The sequence below is a fragment of the Silene latifolia genome, chromosome 2 (assembly GCF_048544455.1).
Source record: "Silene latifolia isolate original U9 population chromosome 2, ASM4854445v1, whole genome shotgun sequence".
Classification (NCBI taxonomy): Eukaryota; Viridiplantae; Streptophyta; class Magnoliopsida; order Caryophyllales; family Caryophyllaceae; genus Silene; species Silene latifolia.
This window is the reverse complement of record NC_133527.1, coordinates 186,593,214-186,618,269: the sequence shown is the minus strand read 5'-3', so window position 1 is coordinate 186,618,269 and position 25,056 is coordinate 186,593,214. Positions and strand designations below refer to the sequence as shown.

General features: G+C 40.0%; 1 protein-coding gene and 1 long non-coding RNA gene across 4 annotated transcripts; one reads left to right on the top strand and one right to left on the bottom strand.

Moving 5' to 3' along the window:
* Window positions 1–1,046: 1,046 nt before the first annotated feature.
* On the top strand, window positions 1,047–15,324 carry LOC141643796 (uncharacterized). 3 transcript variants are annotated; one of them, XR_012543777.1, is made up of 9 exons: window positions 1,047–1,362; window positions 1,446–1,492; window positions 2,742–3,929; window positions 4,385–4,473; window positions 7,537–7,639; window positions 7,718–7,822; window positions 8,630–8,811; window positions 9,108–9,275; window positions 9,752–10,102. XR_012543777.1 is itself a non-coding variant. In XM_074453104.1 (9 exons), exons 1-9 carry the CDS (start codon window positions 1,173–1,175, stop codon window positions 15,114–15,116), a joined length of 2,172 nt encoding a protein of 723 aa, XP_074309205.1. In that variant the 5' UTR covers window positions 1,047–1,172; the 3' UTR covers window positions 15,117–15,324. The 3 variants fall into 3 exon arrangements, 2 of the variants coding, with proteins under 2 accessions (XP_074309205.1, XP_074309204.1); XM_074453104.1 differs by lacking the exons at window positions 8,630–8,811; window positions 9,108–9,275; window positions 9,752–10,102 and adding exons at window positions 12,471–12,588; window positions 12,884–13,051; window positions 14,953–15,324; XM_074453103.1 differs by having other exon boundaries at window positions 8,694–8,811.
* Window positions 15,325–16,087: 763 nt separating this feature from the next.
* On the bottom strand, window positions 16,088–17,507 carry LOC141631731 (uncharacterized). The gene is made up of 2 exons (XR_012537701.1): window positions 17,342–17,507; window positions 16,088–16,363 (listed from the first exon to the last, which is right to left on the bottom strand). It is a non-coding gene; the product is annotated as an uncharacterized LOC141631731 (long non-coding RNA).
* Window positions 17,508–25,056: the final 7,549 nt, after the last annotated feature.

Genomic DNA, 25,056 nt, shown 5'->3' with positions numbered 1-25,056 from the left:
AGTTAATTTGCCAATTTTTTTTTTTTATATAATCAGCTACTTATCAGTTCCTGATTTTCAGCTACCTCATCAGTTACCTTTTCAGGTTCCAGTTAGCTTTTCAGTTTTCAGCTACCTTTTCAGGTTTCAGCTACCTTTTCAGTTAGTTTTACCAAACAGAGTTAAGTTTTAGGTAATCTCTTACCTTTTCCCCTCTTACCCTTTCTGATTTCATTTCCCTTTCTCTAACCAAACCCCCCTTATTATTTTGAAGGAAAAAAAATCGTCAAAACCATTTTTTTCGATGTTTCATTTGTGAATTTCAACTTTTTTTTAATAGACAAAAAATGACTATTTTACACTTGGACTAAAGAGAAGTGCGTGACAACAATAACATTGACTTTATCCTAGACACATATCGAGTATAACATCTATATTTTCACTCATGTTTAATATCTAGTTATGAAATAAACAAGTTTTTATTGGGATGTACTCCGTACGACTTAATTTGAGATCTGTTAATTAATTACTGTATAAAATATGAGTGGGAAAGTAGCTCTCATATATAGTTGTATAAATTTATTGTGAGTCTATAAATAATAAATTACGAATAAAAAGTTCAAATTCTAAATGGAATTTTAAAAACGAGATTTAAACTCATTCTAGATTTCTAGGTATGAGGATAAAGATAGGCTAAAATAGAACACACTAGAATACCGGTCAATATAAATTCGATTAGTTGGTCTATTTTATGAGGGAGTGAAAAAACAGCTATCTTAAATAAGTGAAATAATAACTACTTCTTTTGCTGGTTCTCCGAGATTTTGTGTATTTTATCACATAAATTATCTATTTTAAACTTCAATCGATATATATCCATTTTAAATAAAAATTTGCGAAACTTAATACCGAGGGAACTTGATTGCTGTGAAGTAGATCCAAGATCCGTTTCTTCGCTAAAGAGAGATCCGCGTTCCAAAGATGTGGCAAATGCGTAAAAAAGCGACATGGACCAACTGACGGACAGCACAACATTACAATTACGTGCTACCATATAAAATCCATTTAGATTCTAATATTCCCGGAAAATAAATGCCCCTTTTAAACAAATTAAATTAAATTAAATCATCTTCACTTGGCTACGACGAACCCTAGAAATCAATTTTCCCCCAAATTCACCGCTTCAAAATTTCATGTCCATCTTGCCTTCCAACAATCAAGGTTCAACATCATCATCTTCGTCGTCTTCTTCTTTTCAAAACCCTAATTTCAATCATGGCAACTTACACCACCATGAACAACCACAGCAACTCTCAAACCACCTCGATTTATTGCGGATTTCCGAACCTCAATCCTCATCTTCAATGCCTGATGTTGTTTCAGGTTATTTATTTTATTGTTGTTAATTGTGTTAATTTGGGGGAAATTGGACTATATTGATTTTGTTGATTGTTTTAATTTGGTAGATTCAGTTGCTGAAACAAAGGCAGAATCTAGTGGATCTTCCGGAAAGGTATTGTATTAGTGTTACTGCATTTTACTTTATTTTGAATTGTTCGTCGATTAATTGGTTTGAATTTAGTCATGTTTGTGAGAATAGTTGTAAATGTTGTAAAATGCGTTCCGGTGTGAGTTGATGTTGTATTTTGGTGAATGTTGATTACTTGATTGGTAGTGTAATGGCTCGATGACTGCACTCTATTGGATTTCGGTTTAGTTTTAAGTTAAGGTCAGCCTTGTGTTTCCGGAATTGCTCAACTCATAGCAAATCGCGCGCCGAATCAGTTTAATGAACGTATTCAACCAAGATGCTTGCTTAAAATGTATACTCTGTATAGGACAGGCTGTTAGAGTGTATCATGATCTCAAAATCTTTAGAAAGTTGTTCAAGATTGTTTGTATATTTAACACTTTTTTTTTGGGAATCAGCTTACTAAGAACACTACTGAGCACCATTAGAAGGCACTCATCTTGCAAAGAGCTCTTTAGGCACTTGGGAAATGATGATGCTGTTTATAAACATACTTCCTACAACTCTACTAAGAGTACTAACCTTTTATTAGAAGCCTGAATGGTAAGCCCAATGTATGTGTTATGGTGTTGGAGTTGAGATGGTGGTGTATCTATTCCTCCCCTGTGATTCCGCCTATGATTTCTGACTAAGGTTGATTAATATTCGTGAAGAGTAGTGGGCATGTTATTCCGTGGTTAAATTGATTTGTATTAAGTATCGAGGCGTGGGTAGTCATAAGGATTCTATGATTTTTTTTTATCATCTTTGACTCGATTAAGACTTATGTATGCATACAAAGACCTCATTCCATGTTATGCACCTCATTTAGTAATAGATATAAATGTATAATAACTATGTTCTTTGCATACAACAATCTTACACAAAACCCAGTGTCCTAGCTTCGTTGTATAATGGAATTGAGTGTCTTTGTGATGTTAGCGTATGCGGACTCCTTGTGTTTTTTTTGCTCTTTTTTAGTGCTAATATTTTTCTTTTCTATTAAAGAGAAATTCTGAATGTAGCTCCACGGTTAACCCACATAGGGCTTGCGAAGTTATTGGTGATAGTAAGGAACTAAGTATGCATTTTGTACTTTCTACTATGCATTCAACCTATCTAATGTCAACATGTTGGTGGCAGAATAAGTTCCTTACTATATGTAGAGCAATTTAGCAGCCTTATGAATTTCTCTATGTTAGATTTTTAAGCATATTCAAATTTGTTTTTGTAATTTTGGCATTGTTGGTAGGTAACTGGATATAGGAGTTCAAATGGTCGTAAAAAGTCATCAAATCAGAATGACAGAGTTCAATCTAACTCAGTCGCTGAAGGAGGAGTCGGATCTCCTGAATCTGGTGGGGAAGTTTCTAATTCTCCACCAAATGGTAGAACAAGTGGTTCAGCGAGGAAAAGATCTCAAGTACTGAGTGGAAATCACTTGCTCAATTTTCAGTATAATCCAATTTCTCGCTCTCAGCCAAGGGCTCCTCCACCTCGGAGGCCTCAGAAGATTAAGCCTTATAATAAAGATCTTTTTCTTCAGGCAAACTACAAATTTGTTGTTTTAAATTCTGGTAACTATACTGTTGAATCAATGGATCCAGATAAGATGCTGCTGTGGGAGGATATAATATGTGTGAGGTACTCCACTCCACACCCTGTTCAGTGCCCAATTTGCTTGGATGAACCTCTGTGCCCACAGATCACCTCTTGTGGGCACATATTTTGTTTCCCATGTATCTTGCAATATTTACTTATGGGTGAGGATAACCATAAAGCTGAATGCTGGAGAAAATGCCCACTGTGCTTTATGATGATATCCTCAAAAGACTTGTACACTATTGAAATTGAAAATGTTGGGGAACACAATGTTGGTGATACGTTAGACTTCATGCTTTTGACTCGGAAAAAAGACTCTTTTTCATTACATGAGCAATTTAAGGGAGAAAGTGCCAAGACACCTGATTCCTTTTCAAAGTTCATACTCACATTGGATGTGGATCTCTCAGTCAGGGAAGCCATATCAGCTTTGGATACTTGGCTAGTACGTGCAGATTCTGGGCATGTTGAAGATTTGGAAAAGCTTCCATATGTTTGTGCGGCAATGGAGCATTTGGAGCAGAGAAAAAAATATTGGACCACACGGAATGCTACTGTCATCTCATCCTGTAAAATTGTTGATTGCAAGGCTGTTAGTGACGAGCATCCTAATAATGAAGATTTAATATTGTGTCCCGTTGATGACTCTCTTAAGATGATTGACAACTTAACGGCACATGTGCGTAAAGATGGTAGCTTAGTTCAGTCTTCTGATACGACCGAATCACAGAAATGTCTGGAAAACATGTCCTCTTCGTATGATCAAAGCAAAGGCTTGCAAATGCAGGCGGACACCTCTAGAGAACCCAAGGATAGGGATGTTTACAATTTCTATCAGGTAATTCATCTGTTTTCTGGATGAATGAATATTTACTACTCAGTTTCTCTGTAAATGAACTACAACCTTTAATTATGAAGTACTACCTTTACATGGAGGTGAAGGGGTGTCAGTGGGTTGATGGGTAGTGCTTGAAGATGTTAAGTTATTACTGGCATGAATTTTGTAAGGTGTTTACTCGCATGGATTTTGATGTCTATTTTTTGCGTGGGCATCGAGTTAGTATGAGTCGAGACCTCACGTCAAGGGTCGGAAGTCGTATGCATGATAATTTTTTTCGAAGGCTTTACAAATTTTGTTTTAGTTTTTGAATGGAGACCTCACTTTTTTGTTGGTTGCCATTATACTCCCGTCAGCCATCATAGGATGTGCCTTTATAATCATATGAATATCGCTTTCTTTCTCATGCACATATGATTTTTATGATATAAACATGTCTCTTCCGTTCGTTTCAGGCAGTTGATGGTCAACCTATTATCCTTCATCCACTCAATATGAAGTGTCTTTTGTACCATTTTGGTAGCTATGAACAACTTCCTTCAAGGTTTGATCCTTTGTCTAATTTTGTTTTGGAGTTAATGATTTGTTTGCTATGAAATGTTTGGTAATGGTGTTTATCTTTGGCTATAAATTCGGTGGTGCTTTAGTGTGGCATAGTTTGATCTGGAAGACATCTTTTGCTATTGACTCTATGTAGTAGTCCCTCACATCCGCTTTTGGGTGCTCTTGGAAACGATACTTTGACCTTATTTTTCTTTCCTTTTTTTTTACAAAAAACAAAATTTTATCAAAGATTTTTTCATGACAAATCTATATAAATAAGTTTCGTCTTTTGAAGTATCATACTTTTTAACGATATTCATGGTCATAGTTTCTAAAGTTTGACTACCCTGAATGTTACCTTTGGTGTGGATAGGAGGAAATATAGTTTAATATGTAAAGAAATTAAGCCATTGCGGTCACCACTGTGTACTTCTCCAGGCTCATCTAAGAATGGTATCTGAGGATTGAGGTTACGAATTCAGACAAGAAAATAATTTTTTTTGATTCTGCAGCATATGTACAACCCTATTTTGGCCTTTTGGGTAGCATTGGATAGGGCACATAACCTAGTAGCCAATAGCGCACTTTTGCTTTCTGTTTGAATTGAGATGTATATAAAGTGTCCCTGATTTGGAATGGAGGGATCCATCTTACTTCATTTAGGCCTTGTTTGGATAGAAAGATTTGGAAGGAAAGGGAGGGGAAGGATTTGGAGGGAGGCAATATCCATTGCTTGGATAGCAAAATGGGGATGGGGGGATTCAAAGGGGACGGAAAATGGATCCCTCCATTTCCCTCCAAGGCAAAATGTTTTCCCTCCAACAAAGGAAAGATTTGGAGGGAAAACTCTCACCCCCCATTCCCCATTCCCCGTCCCCGTCCCCTTCCCCTCCCTCTCTTTTTCTTCCCTCTTTTTCCCCCTTCCCTCCCTTTCCCTCCATTTTTGGTATCCAAACAAGGTGTTAAGCTGCTATCGTTTTCTCAGTTGTTGGTCATTGGTTTGTATTTTACAAGTTCCAAATCCATACTAGATAGTTGATAGCAGAATTAACGCACCAAAGCAATACTGCAAACCTTCCACATACTCCAGGTTTATGAATTAACCCTTTAACCTGCTCTTAATGATTTTACCCTCATGAACTAATTCATAATAAAGCAAATTTCATAGTATTGTTGCACAAAATTTATTTGCAAAAACAGTGCGCCTCGTATCAAAGAGGTGCGCGCCTTTCTCCTTAAACAAGTATTGGCTTTATGAATGTATTATTTTCTTTGGTTTGTTGAGACTATAGCATATTATGATATTAATATATATGAAGTACGGTTTTTTCTCTTGTTGAAAAGGAAAACTATGAGCTTCTTCAGTGCAACTTTATGCTAGATTAGGGGAGTCCATGTAAAAGTTTAATTTCGGAAGTAAAAACAAAGTTTGATTGGAAAAAATAGCCTCACTTGTTATTCTCACCAGTTTCTTCTTTCCACTTTTAGCGGTTTTTATTTTCATTTATGTATAGGCACTATTGAGTCTTATCTAGGATTCTAAGACCCGACTTCTTTGAACTATGGTTTGAAGCTCCGCATTGTCTTCATTCGAAGGGAATAATATGTTTTAGCCATTTAAAATGCATCATTGTCGGAAACTTTTGGGTGCAATATTCTACTCATATAATATTTATTAGAGCAAGTGCAAATACGATTGTTATTGTATTAAGGTTCTCCGCAAATAAGATATTAAAAGTAGTATAGGTAAGGGTTGCACACTTGCAGATGCGGTAACTGTTGCAAAACTACGGACTAACTGACATAAGCTGTAAGAGATCCAGTTGCCTCTTCGTAACTAAAAATCGTGTTTCGTAAATGTTATCGAGTAATATTTTTTGCTTTGTGCAATTCTGATTTTTGAGTAGATCTTTCATGTTATCGTGACAGCGTTTTTTACAAATACACGCACCATCCCCTATTTACTAAATGAATAGGCGAAACTTCAAATTTTCCCGCCTAAATATGTTTCCTAAAATAAAATTTAGTTATTTTTAGCATATTCTATAAGTATGGTAGGTTATAATACACATAATCTTTCAGATTTATAAACCTATTTGTGATAGTCATGTCATTTAGTATTTTATATTCCACACAAAATTATCTTCAATCATTTTATAATATAAAAAGGATTTTTTTTTTGTTTAAAGAATCATACGAAAAAAATCATTGATTTTCTACGATAAAAAGTTGCGACTAAAAATATTATCAGTAAAATTTTACAAAATAACACCATTAATCTCTTACTAATAGAAAAAACTTTCATTGAAATACTCATATCATGATTAATACGATTTTGACTGTAATTTTTCAAATCAAAATATAACAATGAGAAACATTTAAAAAACAAAAAATGATTAGTTAGTTTAAATTTCATAAATATAATACACTAAAAAAAAGTAAAACTATATATATACCGTGCATACATTGCACGAGAGCTAAACTAGTTTGCAAATAAAGGTAAATGGGAATGTATCAGCAATATTGTCAAGTATCCGTCATTGCAGTTGAGATATCGGTGTTATTTTGACAAGGCGTTATACACGAAAAATGAAACAATGTGACAGCATCCCAAAAATCCTACATAATTGTCATATATAGATGTAATGTAATTTACAAATTTGATACCATGGATGTTACAATCTGTCTGGTTTCATTAAAGATCGCGAATAATCGGGAACTTGCGGATGTAATGTATTATGAATATATTGCAGCCAATTTTTCGTAGTTTGATAATTGTTTACTGAAATGTTATTTTTTCATTGCTTGCAATCTTAATTTTGGGTAGATTTTTCATGTTCATAGTTTTGTTTCTTCTATTATAGCCTCCGCTTTCATGATTACACGCACCATTTGCAAGCAAGTCATTCAATGAAATATTGGTCTTTTTTTACGGATCATCATATTTGACACCTTTTTTTTACGGAGTATATTGTTTCATGTTTGATGTGCCCACTTAATTTTAACATGTTTTTCCAAGCCTTAATATTCATACTTACCTATAGTTAGGTTGCATGAATCTCAGGGTAACCGGAAAAATTTTACAGTTGGAGTCAGTGACTCAGTCTGAAGCCATGCGAAGGCGTTATCGTTATTTGAGCCATTTTCCTTTGACAACAACATTTCAGGTAAAATAGATTCTTAGGTTTGGTAATCTAAATGGTCAGTGTATGTCATGATCTAAATTTGAAACTCATGTATAACAGCTATGTGAAATTGACATACGGGAGACATTACCCCTCGAAGCTCTGTCACCTTTCATGGATGAAATAAAAAAACGTGAAAAGCAGAGGAAGTGGATTGAGAAGAAGGTATTATCATCTTTATCATGTTCTTTTTGAGTTTTAAGTGTATGCTTTCTGATTGATCATGCTGGGAAAGATGCTGCTTTATAAAAGAAATTTATAAATGGGTTGCCGGCAAAATCACAGTTAGTTGGCTTGTGATTTACATAATGGTGTGGCCTATGACTCAAGTGAAGCTCATGATTTGATGCGTTTTCTTTATGAATGGACATTAAATTATTAATGTTGAAAGGATTTAAACAATTATATCATGTATAATTTTTTTGTATTTTACGGAAGTTGCCCTAAAAAGTGTTTGAGCAAATGAAAAATTATGAATTCTATTCAAAAAATGACCTGTAGGTCACCTGGTCGTAATTTTGCAAAATCTCACGCCACCTTGGTGCAGTTTTCATTGCACTTTTTTTTTTTTTTTTTTTTTTTTTTTTTTTTTGACAGTTGTTTTCATTGCACTTAAATCTACCAAGTCACTTAAAAATCTGTTGCTGCGGGTTATTGTTCCCTGAGCTGGATAAATCACATGCGCACCGTTTACGCTTGGGACTGTATGGGCGCTCATGCAGGCACAGATTTACTCAATTTAATTTTGTGTATTACTTAATGTGAACTTCTGTGTAGATATAGAGTGGTTTGATTGTATATATTCGTCCGAGAGTTTGGTTTTGTTTAACTGTGTATGTACTTTGATTAGTAAATTGGTTTAGTCTCCGAAATTCAACTGCCTTGTATTCTCTGCTCTTCCTTTGTTTGGTTTGCTGTAGTTCTCTTCCTCTGGAGCATATGTAGTTTTATTTTGTACTCCGTATTTGGCAGTCTTCCCATGGGTATTTTTGTAATATTGGAATTCTCTGGATGAGTGACCTGTCTACCTGAGCAGGAGCGTGAGGATAGAAGTAAGGCTGAAGCTGTTGCTGCATATTCTCTACCCATCCCGTATAATACCATACAATCTTCCTATGAAGGTTCTTCAACTTTCTCCATGGATGACTTTGAAGGTAATTTTATTGGCCAAAAATTTCCTAAATTTCTTGTATTTGTGAGGTAGATCTGCTATTGATTTATGTTCACCAAATTGACTGGCCAATCAAGATAGCTACCTTATTTCTGTCAGTTGATATTTTTCATCATTGTCATGCGATATTTTTTTTTAACAGCCATGGACCCTTTCATAAAGAGTAATTAAAATAGAAGTATCTTTGAGAATGCCTTGTCCTCTTTTGCTCCTTTTAACTCATAATGATATTCAAAGAATGGCAAGTGACCGGCGGCATTGATTATTTCTTGTCTTTAGCTCTTGGAAGTAGTACCGCCACTGTGGCATCGAGTCCTCCTGTCAATGGTGGAAGGCAGTTATTTGCAAATGTAGCACGACTGGGTTTTGCTGCTGGTGGTGATTCCCCTTCCTTAAACAGGCAGGAAACTTCATTTCAGTCTACTGTGGAAAGTTCAAGCAGTGCTGGTAAATTATCTACTTGAGCAACTTTAGGTCTTTAATAATTTGCATTTCCTGTCATTTTTTGTTTGGATGGAGGGATTTGGAGAGAAAGAGAAGGGTGGGAAAGGAGCGGTACAATTTATGTGGTTTGGTTAACTAGTTGGGCTTGAGAAAATGGAAGAGGAAGTATTTGGATATCCCATCTATACAAGGCCTCAATAATGAAATACACGGTACATATTGCTGTTTAAAACAGGCATATCCGTTGAAAACTTGAAATGGTTCAAATATGATAGATGAGACAAATAGAATTCTAGGAACTAGTAAAAAGTTTGCCTCATCTATCCAAATGTGGTGCTAGTAAACCCGTTTTAATCCTAAGATAGATTGTATCGTATTTTTTAAGTGATACCAACTGATTTTCTTATTGTTAGCATGCTTCTCTGGGCGTCTCTTAAAAATGGACGTACTAGTGCTCTGATAGAGACATCACTGTGCAGGTTCAAGCCAGCGTCAAGGTCAAGGTCAAGGTCTGCGGTCATTTGCAAATGTCATATCTCGAGATGTGCCTAAAGAAACCCCAGATAGTCGGACGTTGAATGAGTCAGGAAAGAAAGGGAAGAAGCAAAGTCGAGTGCTTTTATCTACTGCTGGTGGTCGTCGTTACTAGTGGCTTGGTTTATCTAATGCTCTTTCTATGCTCCTATGGGATAAATGGTTGATGCTGTTACTGTAGCAGTGTGTTGTAATTTGCAAAATATGGAATATTGGAATGTATTGATAATTCGATATTATTTTACGGTACCGCTTTTAATAAATGAGATTTCTAAGAACATGTACAAGCAACAAAATTTCTTGTTTGTCAGTTGTCAATAGTGGCTAACCGGGAAAGTTGATGTAGCTGTTAATTACTTCTCGTCAAACACCTGTGGATAACCGGAATTTCAATCTGCGGTACTCAAGCAAAGTTGCAGGGTTCAACTTAAATTTTTTCTAACATGAATTAAAGAGTATACATAGTAGTGTTATATTCCCATTTAAGACACGTGTTTCACAATATTGTATCAAACAGATTCACTTATACATCATTACACCAGTTTCAGTAGGAAGTTGGTTACTGAAAAAAATATCTGTATAAAGTGAATAACAACACAATAATACTACAACAACAACAACAACATCAGAGCCTTAATCCCAAAATGATTTGGGGTCGGCTGACATGAATCATCCTTTCGAACCGTCAATGGGTGAACGCACGCCTCAAAATGCGAATAAAAAGGGAAGATGAAAAAAAAAAAAAAAAAAAAAAAAAAAAAAAAAAAAAAAAAAAAAAACAACGAAAATGTAATGGAAAGTCAAGGTAAACTTAGGAGTTTTAAAATCGAATTCCGTCTTTCTTTTATAAAAACTTAAAATTTAAATCGAGAGAAAAGATTAAAACGATTTTTAAAAACCGAAAATAGAGTTAAGGATCCTGAATGAACAGGGTAAAATCTATAAGAAAGGTAAGATCTATAAGAAAGTGGTTTGTAAAAAAGTGTAATAAAGGAGAGAAGAATAAAATATGTCAAAAAACATCAAATACTAAAAATCCACGCGTATCCCGTCCCTCCATTGTGCCCTCTCCGTCACCATACTCTCCTCAAGCCCCAAAACTCTCATATCGTCTTTCTTCTATCACTCGAACCATGTCTGCTCGGTCTTCCTCCTCCTCTAGGGACCTTTTCTGCTTCTCCAAGTCTCCAACCTCCTAACCTGTGCGCCCATGTGTCTCCTTCTCACATGGCCAAACCATCTTAGTCGGTTTTCCATCATCTTGTCCTCTATTGGCGCCACTTTTACCTTTTCCCTAATCACCTCATTCCTTAACCGATCTTTCCTCGTATGTCCGCACATCCACCTCAACATGCGCATCTCCGCCACACTCATCTTTTGAATGTGACAATGCTTCACGCCCAACACTCGAGTCGTAAAGTAGGGCAGGCCTAATTGCCGTGCGATAAAATTTTCCCTTTAATCTTTGGGGCATGTCTTTATCGCATAAAACCCCAAGACTCTTCCATTTCAACCATCCCGCTTTAATTCTGTGAGCCACATCTCCGTCTAACTCCCCGTCTTTTTGAATAATAGATCCTAGATATCCAAGAAATCCGAACCTCAACAACATTCCCATCGAAAATAATACTCCCCGCCTCTGTCGATCTCAATCCCGCCACCTTAGTGAACCGACACCTCAAATACTCGGTCTTACTCCTGCTCGCCCAACCCACGAGTCTCTAAAGTCTGCCTCCACAATTCCAACTTTCTCTCCACCCCCTCTTTTGTCTCATCAATCAACACAATATCATCAGCAAACATCATACACCAAGGGATGTCGTCCTGAATGTCCCTTGTCAACTCATCCATAACTATAGCAAAGATAAAAGGACTAAGTGCGGAACCTTGATGCACCCCGATGGTAATAGGAAATTCTTCCGTTCGCCCAACATTAGTGCGAACACTTGCACTAGCCCCCTCATACATGTCCTTTATGAGGTCAATATATTTTCGCGACACACCCTTTCTCGCCAAAGCCCACCAAAGTACTTCCCTTGGTACCCTATCATATACCTTTTCCAAGTCAATAAAAACCATATGTAAGTCCTTCTTGTCCCGATGGTATTTTACGGAAGTTGCCCTAAAAAGTGTTTGAGCGAATGAAAAAATTATAATTATATTCAAAAAATGACCTGTAGGTCACCTGGTCATAATTTTGCAAAATCTCACGCCACCTTGGTGCAGTTTTCATTGCACTTAAATCTACCAAGTCACTTAAATATCTGTTGCTGCGGGTTATCGTTCCCTGAGCTGGATAAATCACATGCGCACCGTTTACGCTTGGGACTGTATGGGCGCTCGTGCAGGCACAGATTTACTCAATTTAATTTTGTGTATTACTTAATGTGAACTTCTGTGTAGATATAGAGAGTGGTTTGTTTGTATATATTCGTCTGAGAGTTTGGTTTTGTTTAACTGTGTATGTACTTTGATTAGTAAATTGGTTTAGTCTCCGAAATTCAACTGCCTCGTATTCGCTGCTCTTCTTTTCTTTGGTTTGCTGTAGTTCTCTTCCTCTGGAGCATATGTAGTTTGTTTATGTACTCCGTATTTGGCAGTCTTCCCATGGGTATTTTTGTAATATTGGAATTCTCTGGATGAGTGATCTGTCTACCTGAGCAGGAGCGTGAGGATAGAAGTAAGGCTGAAGCTGTTGCTGCATATTCTCTACCCATCACGTATAATACCATACAATCTTCCTATGAAGGTTCTTCAACTTTCTCCATGGATGACTTTGAAGGTAATTTTATTGGCCAAAAATTTCCTAAATTTCTTGTATTTGTGAGGTAGATCTGCTATTGATTTATGTTCACCAAATTGACTGGCCAATCAAGATAGCTACCTTATTTCTGTCAGTTGATGTTTTTCATCATTGTCTTGCGATATTTTTTTTTTTAACAGCCATGGACCCTTTCATAAAGAGTAATTAAAATAGAAGTACCTTTGAGAATGCCTTGTCCTCTTTTGCTTCTTTTAATTCATAATGATATTCAAAGAATGGCAAGTGACCGGCATTGATTATTTCTTGTCTTCAGCTCTTGGAAGTAGTACCGCCACTGTGGCATTGAGTCCTCCGGTCAATGGTGGAAGGCAGTTGTTTGCAAATGTAGCACGACTGGGTTTTGCTGCTGGTGGTGATTCCCCTTCCTTAAATAGGCAGGAAGCTTCATTTCAGTCTACTATGGAAAGTTCAAGCAGTGCTGGTAAACTATCTACTTGAGCAACTTTAGGTCTTTCATAATTTGCATTTCCTGTCATTTTTCGTTTGGATGGAGGGATTTGGAGAGAAAGAGAGGGGTTGGAAAGGAGCGGTACAATTTATGTGGTTTGGTTAACTAGTTGGGCTTGAGAAAATGGAAGAGGATGTATTTGGATATCCCATCTATACAAGGCCTCAATAATGAAATATCTTCTCGCGTCGTAGACACGGTACATATTGCTGTCTAAAACAGGCATATCCGTTGAAAACTTTAAATGGTTCAAATATGATAGATGAGACGAATAGAATTCTAGGAACTAGCAACTGGTAAAAAGTTTGCCTCATCTATCCAAATGTGGTGCTAGTAAACCCGTTTTAATCCTAAGATAGATTGTATTGTATTCCCTCCATTATTTTATATATGTCGTTTTAGACAAGTGAAAAATTTACCTTTTATATGTCGTTTTGCATTTTCCTATGCACTATTAATTATGGTTATTTAATATCATCCTTTCTAAACCTCCTTTCATTGGTTGATTTATACTATTTTACAATTTTTAAAGCTTAAATTAAAGGGCTATTTAATATGAATAATCCATACTATTGCTCATCTTCTCAAAATAACCCGAACTATATTTTAACCGAGAATAAACCCAACAACTGATACTCTCTTCCCAAAATACACCAGCATAATTTTGACCTACTACTTTAGGTTAAGATGATCTACTAGGTAAAAAACAACTTTCTCCTCCCCCCAAAACCACAACCACCACCCTACTCCCTCATTACAACCATCTATTATCACCGCCCTGACATAACCACCACCACTACCACTCAAATATGCCTCCACCACCATCGAACCACCACCCTCAGGCCTATTCCGCGTCGTCATCATCGAGTGACCACGCTCTGCCTAACCCTTCTCTCCAATTTGGCGGAAAATTAGAGTTTGAGAGTTGCACACCAGACACCACACCTGGATAGATTGCAACATATGAACAGTTAAATACCATGGATAGATTGCATCTTGGAAGTTTTACATTAGATCGATTGGTCTCATTTGTTAGAGAAGAGCTATGACTAATTATATAGCAAATGAAATGGGTCATATTTTTAGAGAAATCTGATTCATGTAAGATTCGCGATCCTTCTGTCATTGTCATTGAGTACACTCTACACGTAAACTTGACATGCTACTATGCAGCATTTGTTAGCATATCATTTCTTTTCTTGGTACCGAAGATACGTGTCGAACAACCATTTTGTCTGCATTGGCTTAATTCTCGATTTTTTGTTGTTAAGAAAGATGGAGAGTTTTTGGATTGGTATGTGAGTCTTCACCATCTCTGCCTTCTTTGTTCATCAGCAACCATGGAAGACCAGTTATACGCGTGAATGGCTTGGATGGTGGTGGGATGGGTAGCTGATAGTGGTGGCGGTGGGTCGATTGATTGTGGTCGATAGCAGCTGTGGTGGTGGTAAATCTGGTGAGGGAGGAGGGTTTGAGTTAATGGTATTGGGAGGGGAAATAATTAAAAACGGAAGGGGAGGGGTTAGTTAACTGAAAAAACAAAACAAAAGGAAGCCTGTTAACCTGTTAAACAGATAGCCGGTTGCTTAGTTTGTTATGAGAAGAGGGGGGCGATAGTTCGGTTTATTGTGAGTTAAAATAAAGTTTAGATTATTATAAGAAGACGGTCAATAGTTTGGATTATTTTTATTAAATAACCCTAAATTAAATGCTTACTTAAGGTTATAATTGCTTATTAAAAAGTGTGAAATAAAGAAAAATTGAGGGAGTATGTTTTAAGTGATACCAACTGATTTTCTTATTGTTAGCATGCTTCTCTGGGCGTCTCTTAAAAATGGACGTACTAGTGCTCTGATAGAGACATCACTGTGCAGGTTCAAGCCAACGTCAAGGTCAAGGTCTACGCTCATTTGCAAATGTCATATCTCGAGATGTGCCTAAAGAAACTCCAGATAGTCGGACGTTGAATGAGTCAGGAAAGAAAGGGAAGAAGCAAACTCGAGTGCTTTTATCTACTGCTGGTGGTCGTCGTTACTAGTGGCTTGGTTTGTCTATTGCTCTTTCTATGCTCCTATGGGATAAATGGTTGATGTTACTACTGTAGCAGTGTGTTGTAATTTGCAAAATATGGAATGTATTTATATTAATATTTTACGGTACCGCTTTAAATAAATGAGATTTCTAAGACCATGTACAAGCAACAAAATTTCTTGTTTCTTAGTTGTCAATAGTGGTTAACCCGGAAATGTAATCTAGCTGTTAATTACTACTCGTCAAACACCTGTGGATAACCGGAACCTCAATCTGCGGTACTCGAGCAAAGTTGCAGTGTTCAACTTTAAATATTTTCGAACATGAATTAAAGAGTATACATAGTAGTCGTTTTTTGAAAAAAAAGACATGATTCTTGAATTTTCAAGAGTTATGCAAAACAACACATTTAATTTAAAAACATGATTTATGGTAAAGTTGGTACTCGAATACTTGAAGATTTGAAGTAGTACATTTACCTGAACGTGATAAAAAAGAAACCGATCCTATGTGAATTCATTTATACGGAGTAGTAAGTAGTTTACAATGAGCAAGGATCCTCTCCATTTTCTCAAAAGAAATGAAAAATTCATTATCTTTCAATGATCCGGACCCTAATTCTGAATATCGGGTGGTTGATAGAGGCTAATTCGATCCAAATATCGGCTTTTCTCCTTTATTTCAATTTGGGTGTTCTTTTTTTTTTGAAGCAATAATTTGTGTTCTTGAATCAATTGAATGTAAATATCATTGTATATTTTTGCTCTTGTGGGTGTAAAATAAGCATATAAAATGATTGATCGATTATTTAATTAAAAATGTATTTCAAACAAAAATTTGATGCTTATAAGTAAAAAGTTGTAATGTCCTAATCACATATTTTTTTAGTAGTGTTTGCATGAGGAGCCAAAAAAATGTCACAATCGGCCCCTTAAATTTTTTCTGAAGACCCGACGTAGACGACATACACAAAATATCAAACCAGAACTGGCCTCTAGATTTTATTCAAGATCTTGATGATGATAACGTACATAAAACTGGAAAAAAAAAACCACATTATTTACAGACATGATCAACATAATTGAAGATCAACCCATAACGATAAAGTAACAAGACACGTAACTGCACGTAGCATCAAGATCTTTATCTACACAACGATATGATTTTCCTTAATCTAAAGGCCATAGAGTACGAGTGAAAGCACTTGGATGCATGCTACACAGGGACAGAAGCATCAACCCCATCCATCGGCTCCTGAAAACAGACCACCCGATATACTGATGTTAGCTTGAATTTAATAATTGTATTTCCCGTCTCAGTCATTTCCTTTTCTTTATACATGCACAAAGACCAAGGTATAAAGAGTGGGAAATTCGTTTTAATATTAATAAAAGATAAAGTTGTGTTGGAGTATGGTGTTGCTCTAAACTAAAATTGTCTCATATATGAAGAATAGTGGAGAAGTCTTATCTTTATATATGGATTTGCTTTATCTATCTAGTGTTAACTAGTTTCTGGATGAGAGCCGCCATTTGGCTCGCCTCGTGGCACATGCGCGTTGGGGTTGGGCTACGTTTTTGCTCCGAATATTTACACCTACTTTACGATTTTATTAATTAATATTGATTACTGGTTTTATGACCAATAATCTAATTTTTTTGGCATCTCTACGTGACCGTTGGTGAAGCCCTTTCTTCACTATAGAAGTCGTTAAGACACACAAAAATTACAAAACATCTTCTGTATATCTTCTACCTTCTATATTAAGAGAATAGTTCCACTTCCGTTTTTTGTGTGCAAAATTGTTCGGAAGGAGACGTTAACCCTGGAATCGGTGATTACGAAACCCAAGTCGCCACATGTGGGTGTCTAACTGATTTAGGACAGGCAATGTGTAAGTTTACACGACGTCTCGATTAAGGTTATATCGGTCAGATAAGCCAGGTGACTGACTACGGTCAGATAAGCCAGGTGACTACGAAACCTAAGTAGCCCATTTGTGGGTGTCTAACTGATTTAGACACTGATTTAGGACAGGCAATGTTTACCCGGCGTCTCGATTAAAGTTATATCAATAAGTTCAAATTTCCTACAAGTAAAGAGTAAAATATATCCAAAATAAAAATATAAATTATTGATTAAAACACCAAAAAAAAGAAAAATGTAAATTATTAACCGGGACAATGAAGTAATAATTGAGGGAGTGATCTGGAATATAGAATGCTACCATACCTGACTAGGTCTTTGGGGGTCAGGAGGATAAATTCTTATCCATCTTGGCTTGTAAAGTGTTGAAATAGCAGCCATTTTTCTTAACGATATATTGAACGGATTACTTTATTTCTTTATTTATTATCAAATCAAAGGCTATAATAAGACTTTACTTTTGTGACATTTACTAATTGTTCTCCATTTATAGAGGTGTTTTAGCAGCCATTGTTCTCTTGCATTAAGACGTACGTGGCTAATTCCAAAAGAGAGCATGTGTCATGTGTGATGTGTCAAACGATAATCACCTGGAAACTGCTAAAACATACCTGCATGCAATCATGCATGTCATACAATTGTCCACAAAGGCCCTGTTCTTTTGGACTTCAAGTCACTTAATTTAAGTTCACTTCAGATCCTATAAGTTGATTCGATTCGATTCGAATCCTATAAGTTGATTCGATCCAATAAGTTGATTCGATTCGAATCCTATAAGTTGATTCGATTCGAGATCTTATAAGTTGATTCGAATCCTATAAGTTGATTCGATTCGATTCGAATCCTATAAGTTCGATTCGAATCCTATACCTCACTTAATTTAAGTTAACTTGATCCTATAAGTTAAGTTAAGTTCGATTCGATTCGAATCCTATAAGTTGATTCGATCTTATAAGTTGATTCGATTCGATTCGAATCCTATAAGTTGATTCGATTCGAGATCGAGATAAGTTTCATCAAAAGAATAGGCCAAAGTCTTATGAAAGACGGACGTTACGAACACTATCCGGCACAAGATAAAGACGAATAGTGCCTTTCTCATAATATCATAACTGGGAAGGCAAATGGAGTGTCACATACTGCATATTGTGAAGGGAACACTAACCGTCTCCAGCTTATAACGGATAGTGGTCGTTTTCAATAAGACAAGCTGATAATTTCTGACTAAGCAAAGAGCAAATATTATATACTCCGTAATTATTTATATTGTCTATGATTATAGATATGATCTGATTAATGACTTATTTTTTCATTTTTTTTTATTTGATGGGGCATATTCTGCACCCGCCATTGTTATTAAACTCCCGATCCGGATCGTAGGATCTTACGATTCTACGATCCAAAAAGTGGTGAGCGATCCCGATCCTAGGTAGGATCTTAATTTTGTAGGATCTTACAATTCAACTTGTGTCAAATTTTTTTTAAACTAGAATCTTAACCCGTTTCTACGATCCTACGATTATACGATTCAATCCTACATTATTAATATTCGATTTTTTCAGTTACTAAAATTTTATATATGACTTTTAAGATAGAAATCTACAATAAACGAGAATAATTAGTAGGCACATGCTAAGATAATAGTATTTTCAGATTTAAACACGAGATTTTAACATATATTAATAAGACAATTATGTATTTTAATTAATTTGTAGGATCTTACGATTCTACGATTCGATCCTACCGATTCGATCCTAGGAAGCTCATCGATCCAAAGTAGGATCTCGATCCTAACAACATTGGCACCCGCTGACCGAGTCAACATTTTGAGCAAGGTCAAAGCCAAAAGACAGCAAGTCAACATATTGACAACCCTAACGACGACTGTCGGCTGCCATTGGGTCTCGGCTAGGCAACTAGCCAGCCGAGAAGCATATCCGCGTACTCATATCCAGTCCCCTCGGCATGGAGTCAACCAGGCCAGCCGGCCTGCCATGGGTCCCTCGGCCGAGGGTAGAACAGTCTTTCCACCTGCTAGCCACTTGGCCACTTGGCCACTACGTGACAAAAGGTGAAAGTCTATAAATACTCCTCAATTCTCATTGAGAAAAGGATCCGAAAACTATCCTAAAACTCACTAATAATCTGGTATAAACTCCTTTATCTCTCTACAATATACTTTGCCAAGTAACATACAACTTATCTCTTTAAGTTTACTGACTTGAGCATCGGAGTGAGTACGTTCGGCCCCAAGCCGAGCCCTCAGTTTGTTCATCTTAAACAGGAAAGAGTGAAAAGGAAGAGTCAAGCAACGACATCATTCCACAAGCTTACGTGGTCACAAAACACTGCTCCGAAATCATACACGGAACAATTGGCGCCGTCTGTGGGAAAAGATACTAAAAGCTAGTCACCTACCTTACAAAAAAAAAAAACAACCAAAAACCATCCAAAAAGCTAAGAAGATGTCAAAACAGCCAGAACTTGTGAGTGTAGAAACTGAATTCTACCAGGATGACGCGTTCCCTAATTCTGAGATCGGGCAGTCCCCCACCGGCCGAGTCATTGAGCCGGTGAAGTACGGGATGCCAAGAGAGCCAGAAATACCGATGCCGACCGGACAAGTCACTGTCATGGGACATGTGGTCGATGCGGCCAAGTTGAAGCTATTCCTGGACCTGATGGGTGGTACGCCGGTTACCCCTATCACGGCGACAGGGGCGGCAGCGCCCCCACTGGTGTCCAGGGCCCATAAAGTGACTCCGAACAACTTGACCGGAGTAATACAAGGAGCTGGGCATACAAGGACGCCGGCGGTGCCCGTGCTGCCAGTGGCAGACCAAAGTCCTTCCCCCACTCGCGGGAGGATAGCGTCGCCGCGGCACCAACGAGGCCACCCCCGAAGAAATGAAGAAAGAAGTCCAACTCTCCAAAGTCGGACAACAAGAAGCCCTTCCCGCCACGGGGAGAGAAGCCGGACTAAGGTTGCGAGGAGCCGATCGCCGCGTGTCATTCGACACGTGGTCAGACAGCCCCTCAGTGCCTATGTCATGGACGTCCCGGTGCCAACTAAACTGAAGCTGCCAGCCATATCATACAAAGGGGATAGCGACCCGACCGACCATGCCGAGGCTTTCGAGTCGTACATGTCGGTATGGGAGCAACCCAACGAGGTGTGGTGCCGAGTCTTCCCAACGACCCTCCACGGCATGGCTCAGAGTTGGTACAAGGGGCTACCTAATGGCTCGGTATACTGTTATGCCGACCTAAGGGACAATTTCTTAGCCCAGTACGCTTGCAACAAGCGAAGGGCCGTGGAGACGTCAGATCTCCTGACTATCCGACAGGGGGAGGACGAGTCCCTCCGGAGCTACGTCAAGAGATTCGACGCTAAGGTTCAGCAAATCCGTGAGCTGAACACAGAACTGGCGGCCTTCGCGCTGATGAAAGGCCTACCGAAAGGCGATTTCAAAAACGAGCTCATCATGTGCGAGGACCTTAACTTAGACTCCGCCAGAAAGATGGGCGACCGAGCCATAAAGGTGGAGGACTATCACAAGACCTGGGTAGGCCACAGTGAAGCTGGGCACCCAGAAAGGAGGAGCCGCCGGGACAACGTAGATGAAGGACGCCGTGACGTTAATAGGTCACGGCCCGAAAGATTCAATAGGAAACAGAACTCGGCGGGCGCCGGGGGGAGTTCAGGACCATACACCCCGAAGCGGTACATCGGTCTCACCCCCCTGGTCAAATCACCGGCCGAGGTTTTTGCCCTAAGCAAGAATGAAGGGCAGAAATGGGCAAGGCCCCCCAAGGCGAGGGGGGACGGTGACCTTAGCCAGTTTTGCGACTACCACGGCCAACCCGGCCATAAGACCGACAACTGTCGGCACCTGAGGAACGCCATCGAGGAGCTGATCCGAAAGGGGGCCCTCAGAAAGTATGTAGCTGGGGGCACAGAAACAAGCTCCGACGGGGCGAATAGAAAATCAGTATTCCAGAGAATGGGAGTGATCCAGGTTGTCATCGGAGGAAACGAGAACGGTGGGTCAGCTAATGGGCACAAACGACACCTAAATGAGCTTTACCAAGCCATCAACTTTGTGCCCACCACAGCGATCCCCGCTTCCACCGTCCCCGATATAACCATAGGAAGGAAGGACTACGAAGGAGTCGTTGCCCCGCACAGCGACCCGCTGGTAGTCCACCTAGACATAGCCAACCACTTGGTCAAGAGGTGCCTAATTGACACAGGTGCCTAGACGAACATCATGTTCAGGGAATGCTTTCTCAATCTCGGTCTGAAGATTGAAGACCTGAGCCCCTGCACTAACCCGCTGTACAGCTTCTCTGGGGCCGGCCTGGTACCCCTGGGGTCAATCAGACTCCCGGTGATGTTCGGCCAAGCCGATGCGGCTAAGAATGTTTTATCTGAGTTCGTGGTGATCGACGGTTCGTCCGCCTACAATGTTCTTATAGGCCGGGTCACTTTGAGCGAGGCCGATGCTGTGATGTCCATCCGGGCCCCGACGTTGATGTACGTCTCGGACCGGGGGGTTAGCACAAAAGCTCGTCTCAAAGGACGAGAGAGACGAAATCGTCAACATCCAAATATCTGCCAGAGGGTGCAACATGCAATCCCTCAAAGTGGCGAAGAAGTCAGAGAAAGGGAAGAGCCCATCCTTACAGCAGGAGGGCGACCCGATGAATACCAACGTCGGCATGGTCGAAGGAGCCCAGACCGAAGAAGTGGAAATTGACCCAGAGCGCACCGTAACTATCGGTGCCGACACTGAGCCAAAATTCGAGCCGATCTCCTGACCTGCTGAGGAAGAACAAAGATGTCTTCGCATACTCAGCAGCCGAGATGCCAGGCGTGAGCCGGGAGGTGATCGTTCACAAGCTGAACGTACTCTCCACCGCTCGCCCTGTCAAGCAAAAGATGAGGAACTCCTCAGCCGAGAAGGATGAGGCCATCAAGGCCGAAGTAGACAAACTATTAGAGGCGGGCTTTATCATGCCTTGTACTTACCCTGAGTGGCTAGCAAATGTTGTAATGGTGAGGAAGTCATCAGGGGCGTTGAGGATGTGTGTTGATTTTACAAATCTTAATAAAGCGTGCCCTAAAGATTGTTATCCCTTGCCTCGAATAGATAGTTTAATTGACGCAACGGCAGGCTACACTATGCTGAGCCTGCTAGACGCCTTCTCAGGGTACCATCAGGTATTCATGGCCGAAGAAGACATGCCTAAGTGCGCATTCATCACCATACACGGCACATACATGTATAAAATGATGCCGTTCGGTTTGAAAAACGCTGACGCAACTTACACTAGGCTGGTGGACAAAGTGTTTCAAGATAAAAAAGGGCGAAACATCGAGGCTTACGTCGACGATGCTATTGTAAAAAGCAAGTCTGACAGCGAGCACTTGGCCGATTTGAGCGAAACATTTTGTTCACTAAGGAAATATAGAATGAAGCTCAACCCAAAGAAATGCAACTTCGGTGTCCGGGCCGGCAAGTTCCTCGGCGTACTTGTCAGTGCCAGGGGAATTGATGCCAATCCGAGAGAAAGTCCAAGCAATCTTTGGACCTACCGGAGCCGAGGAATCGAAAAGAGGTTATGACGGCCCGGGGAGAATTGCGGCTCTTGCCCGCTTCATCTCTCGGTCGGCCGACAAGAGCACACCGTTCTTTACAATCTTTGAAAGGAATAAAAACTTCAGCTGGGGGAGCAACAGAGCACGGCTTTCAGCAACTCAAAGCTCACCTTCGACACGACATGCCGACCCCGTCCCAGGCCGATCTTTGGGGAGACGCTATATCTATACTTAGCGGTTACCTCGGCCACGGTCAGTGCCGTGATTGTCAGGGAAGAAAACAAGCAGCAATACCCAATTTATTTTATCAGCCATACACTGCTGGCCGCCGAAAGAAACTACCCACTGATTGAAAAAGCGGCCTTTGTCGTCGTCGTTGCCGCATGGAAGCTAAAACCCTACTTCGACGCACATCCCGTGACGGTCTTAACCGACCAGCCATTGGAGAAAGCATTGGAAAAATTCGAAAAATCCGGCAGACTTATCAAATGGGCAGTGGAGCTATCCGGCCGGCATTCGACAAACCGAGGCCTTCGATAAAGGGGCAAGCGCTTGCAGACTTCCCCGGCGAGTGCACATATCAAGAAGAATCACATCCCAGTGTGTGGGAAGTGTATACCGACGGGTCCTCCACGGCGAACGGCTCGGAGCCGCATCCTTATCATCAGCCCAAACGGGGACGAGTTTGAGTACGCCTTGAAGTTTACCTTCTCGGCCTCAAATAACGAATCCGAATACGAGGCGGTGATAACTGGAGTCGAGTTAGCTAGAGCTGCCGGGGCGGAGCATGTCGTGTTGAAGACAGATTCACTCTTAGTGGCTAATCAAATCAGAGGAGAGTATGAGACTCGAGACGATGGGATGATAAGGTATCTGTAGAGGGTAAAAGCCGACACCTCAAAATTAAAATATTTCCAGATACAGTGCATTCCCAGGTTTGAGAACAACCGAGCCGACGCTCTCTCAAAACTTGCTAGTTCAAGCATCAAGAATATCAGTCGAACCGTGCTGGTGGATATCAGGAATGCTAAAAGCATCACTGAGACCGTCGGCATGGTGGGCGACATCGAAGCCGAGACGACGTGGATGACTCTGATAATGAAATACAAACTGACAAATGAGTTGCCGGAGGACCGCAGTCTCTCGCAGAAGATAAGAAGGATCGCCACAAGGTACTCAGTGTTTGAAGGAGAATTATACAGAAGGTCCGTGATAAGGCCACTCTTGAAATGTGTCGGCCCAGCCAACGCGGAGCTAATACTGACAGAGATTCACGAAGGCATCTGTGGACATCACATGGGGGCGAGAACGTTAGCCCACAAAGCTCTCCGAGCCAGCTACTTCTGGCCTACCATGCTTGAGGATTCCAGAGCGAAGACCAAGAAGTGCAAGAACTGTCAAATGCATGCTCCGGTAATACATGCTCCTTCCCGAGACCTGCAACCGGTGCTTAGTCCCCTTCCTTTTGCACAGTGAGGAATGGATTTACTAGGGCCATTTCCGACGGCCTCCGGAGGAAGAAAGTACCTAATTGTCGCCGTTGACTACTTCACCAAATGGGTCGAGGCTGTCGCGGTACCTGCCAAGACCACGGCGGCCGTAAGAAAAGTGATTTGGGAGAACGTCATAACTCGTTTTGGGCTACCCCAAGTCATGGTATTTGACCACGGCCGAGAGTTTTGGAGCGACATGGTGATGAATTGGTTGGAAGAACTCGGTATCAAATTCGCATACTCCTCTGTCTGCCACCCTCAAAGCAATGGGCAGGCGGAGTCAGCTAATAAAACAATCCGGAACGGGTTGAAGAAGAAGGTCGAAGATCTAAAAGGAAGATGGGCTGATGAACTACCCGGCGTCCTGTGGTCCCTTCGAACCACAGAAAAAGAGGCAACAGGGTACAGTCCATTCCACCTAGTCTATGGGTATGAGGCCGTCCTGCCAATTGAAGCATCGGTGCCGACATTCAGAACGCGAACCTTTGACCCAGTCGAAAATGAGGAAGGCCTGAGAGCCTCCCTAGAACTGGTCGAAGAAAGTCGAGACACGGCACGGCTCAACTTGGCAGTGTATCAAAACCGAGTGAGAAGAGCATACAACCGTAGGGTCCACAAAAGGGACTTAAGAGTAGGAGATCTAGTCCTTAGGAAGTCGGCCGCAACCAACAAAGGAAACATCCATGGAAAGATGACGGCCAACTGGGAGGGACCCTACAAAGTGGTTGAAGAAATGAGGCCGGGTACATACTGTAGATACCTCATTTCTGCACCCCTCGCAAACCACCCGGTGATGATTGGGCCGCATGTTTGATTCGCGGAACGATTTGTGACAGTTCGTAAGATTATCGTCAAGTGATTGCTCAAATATTAATGTCGACCTCTTAGTTGTCATCTACGCGTCGATACGGTCGTTTTGGCAGTAA

What these genes read in the sequence shown, in the direction of transcription:
- LOC141643796 (XM_074453103.1), top strand. Translation starts at nt 1,173, where the DNA reads ATGTCCATCTTGCCTTCCAACAATCAAGGTTCAACATCATCATCTTCG. An exon ending in CTAGTGGATCTTCCGGAAAG is followed by an intron (nt 1,493 to 2,741) that starts GTATTGTATTAG and finishes CATTGTTGGTAG; the next exon opens with GTAACTGGATATAGGAGTTC. An exon ending in CTCCATGGATGACTTTGAAG is followed by an intron (nt 8,812 to 9,107) that starts GTAATTTTATTG and finishes TCTTGTCTTTAG; the next exon opens with CTCTTGGAAGTAGTACCGCC.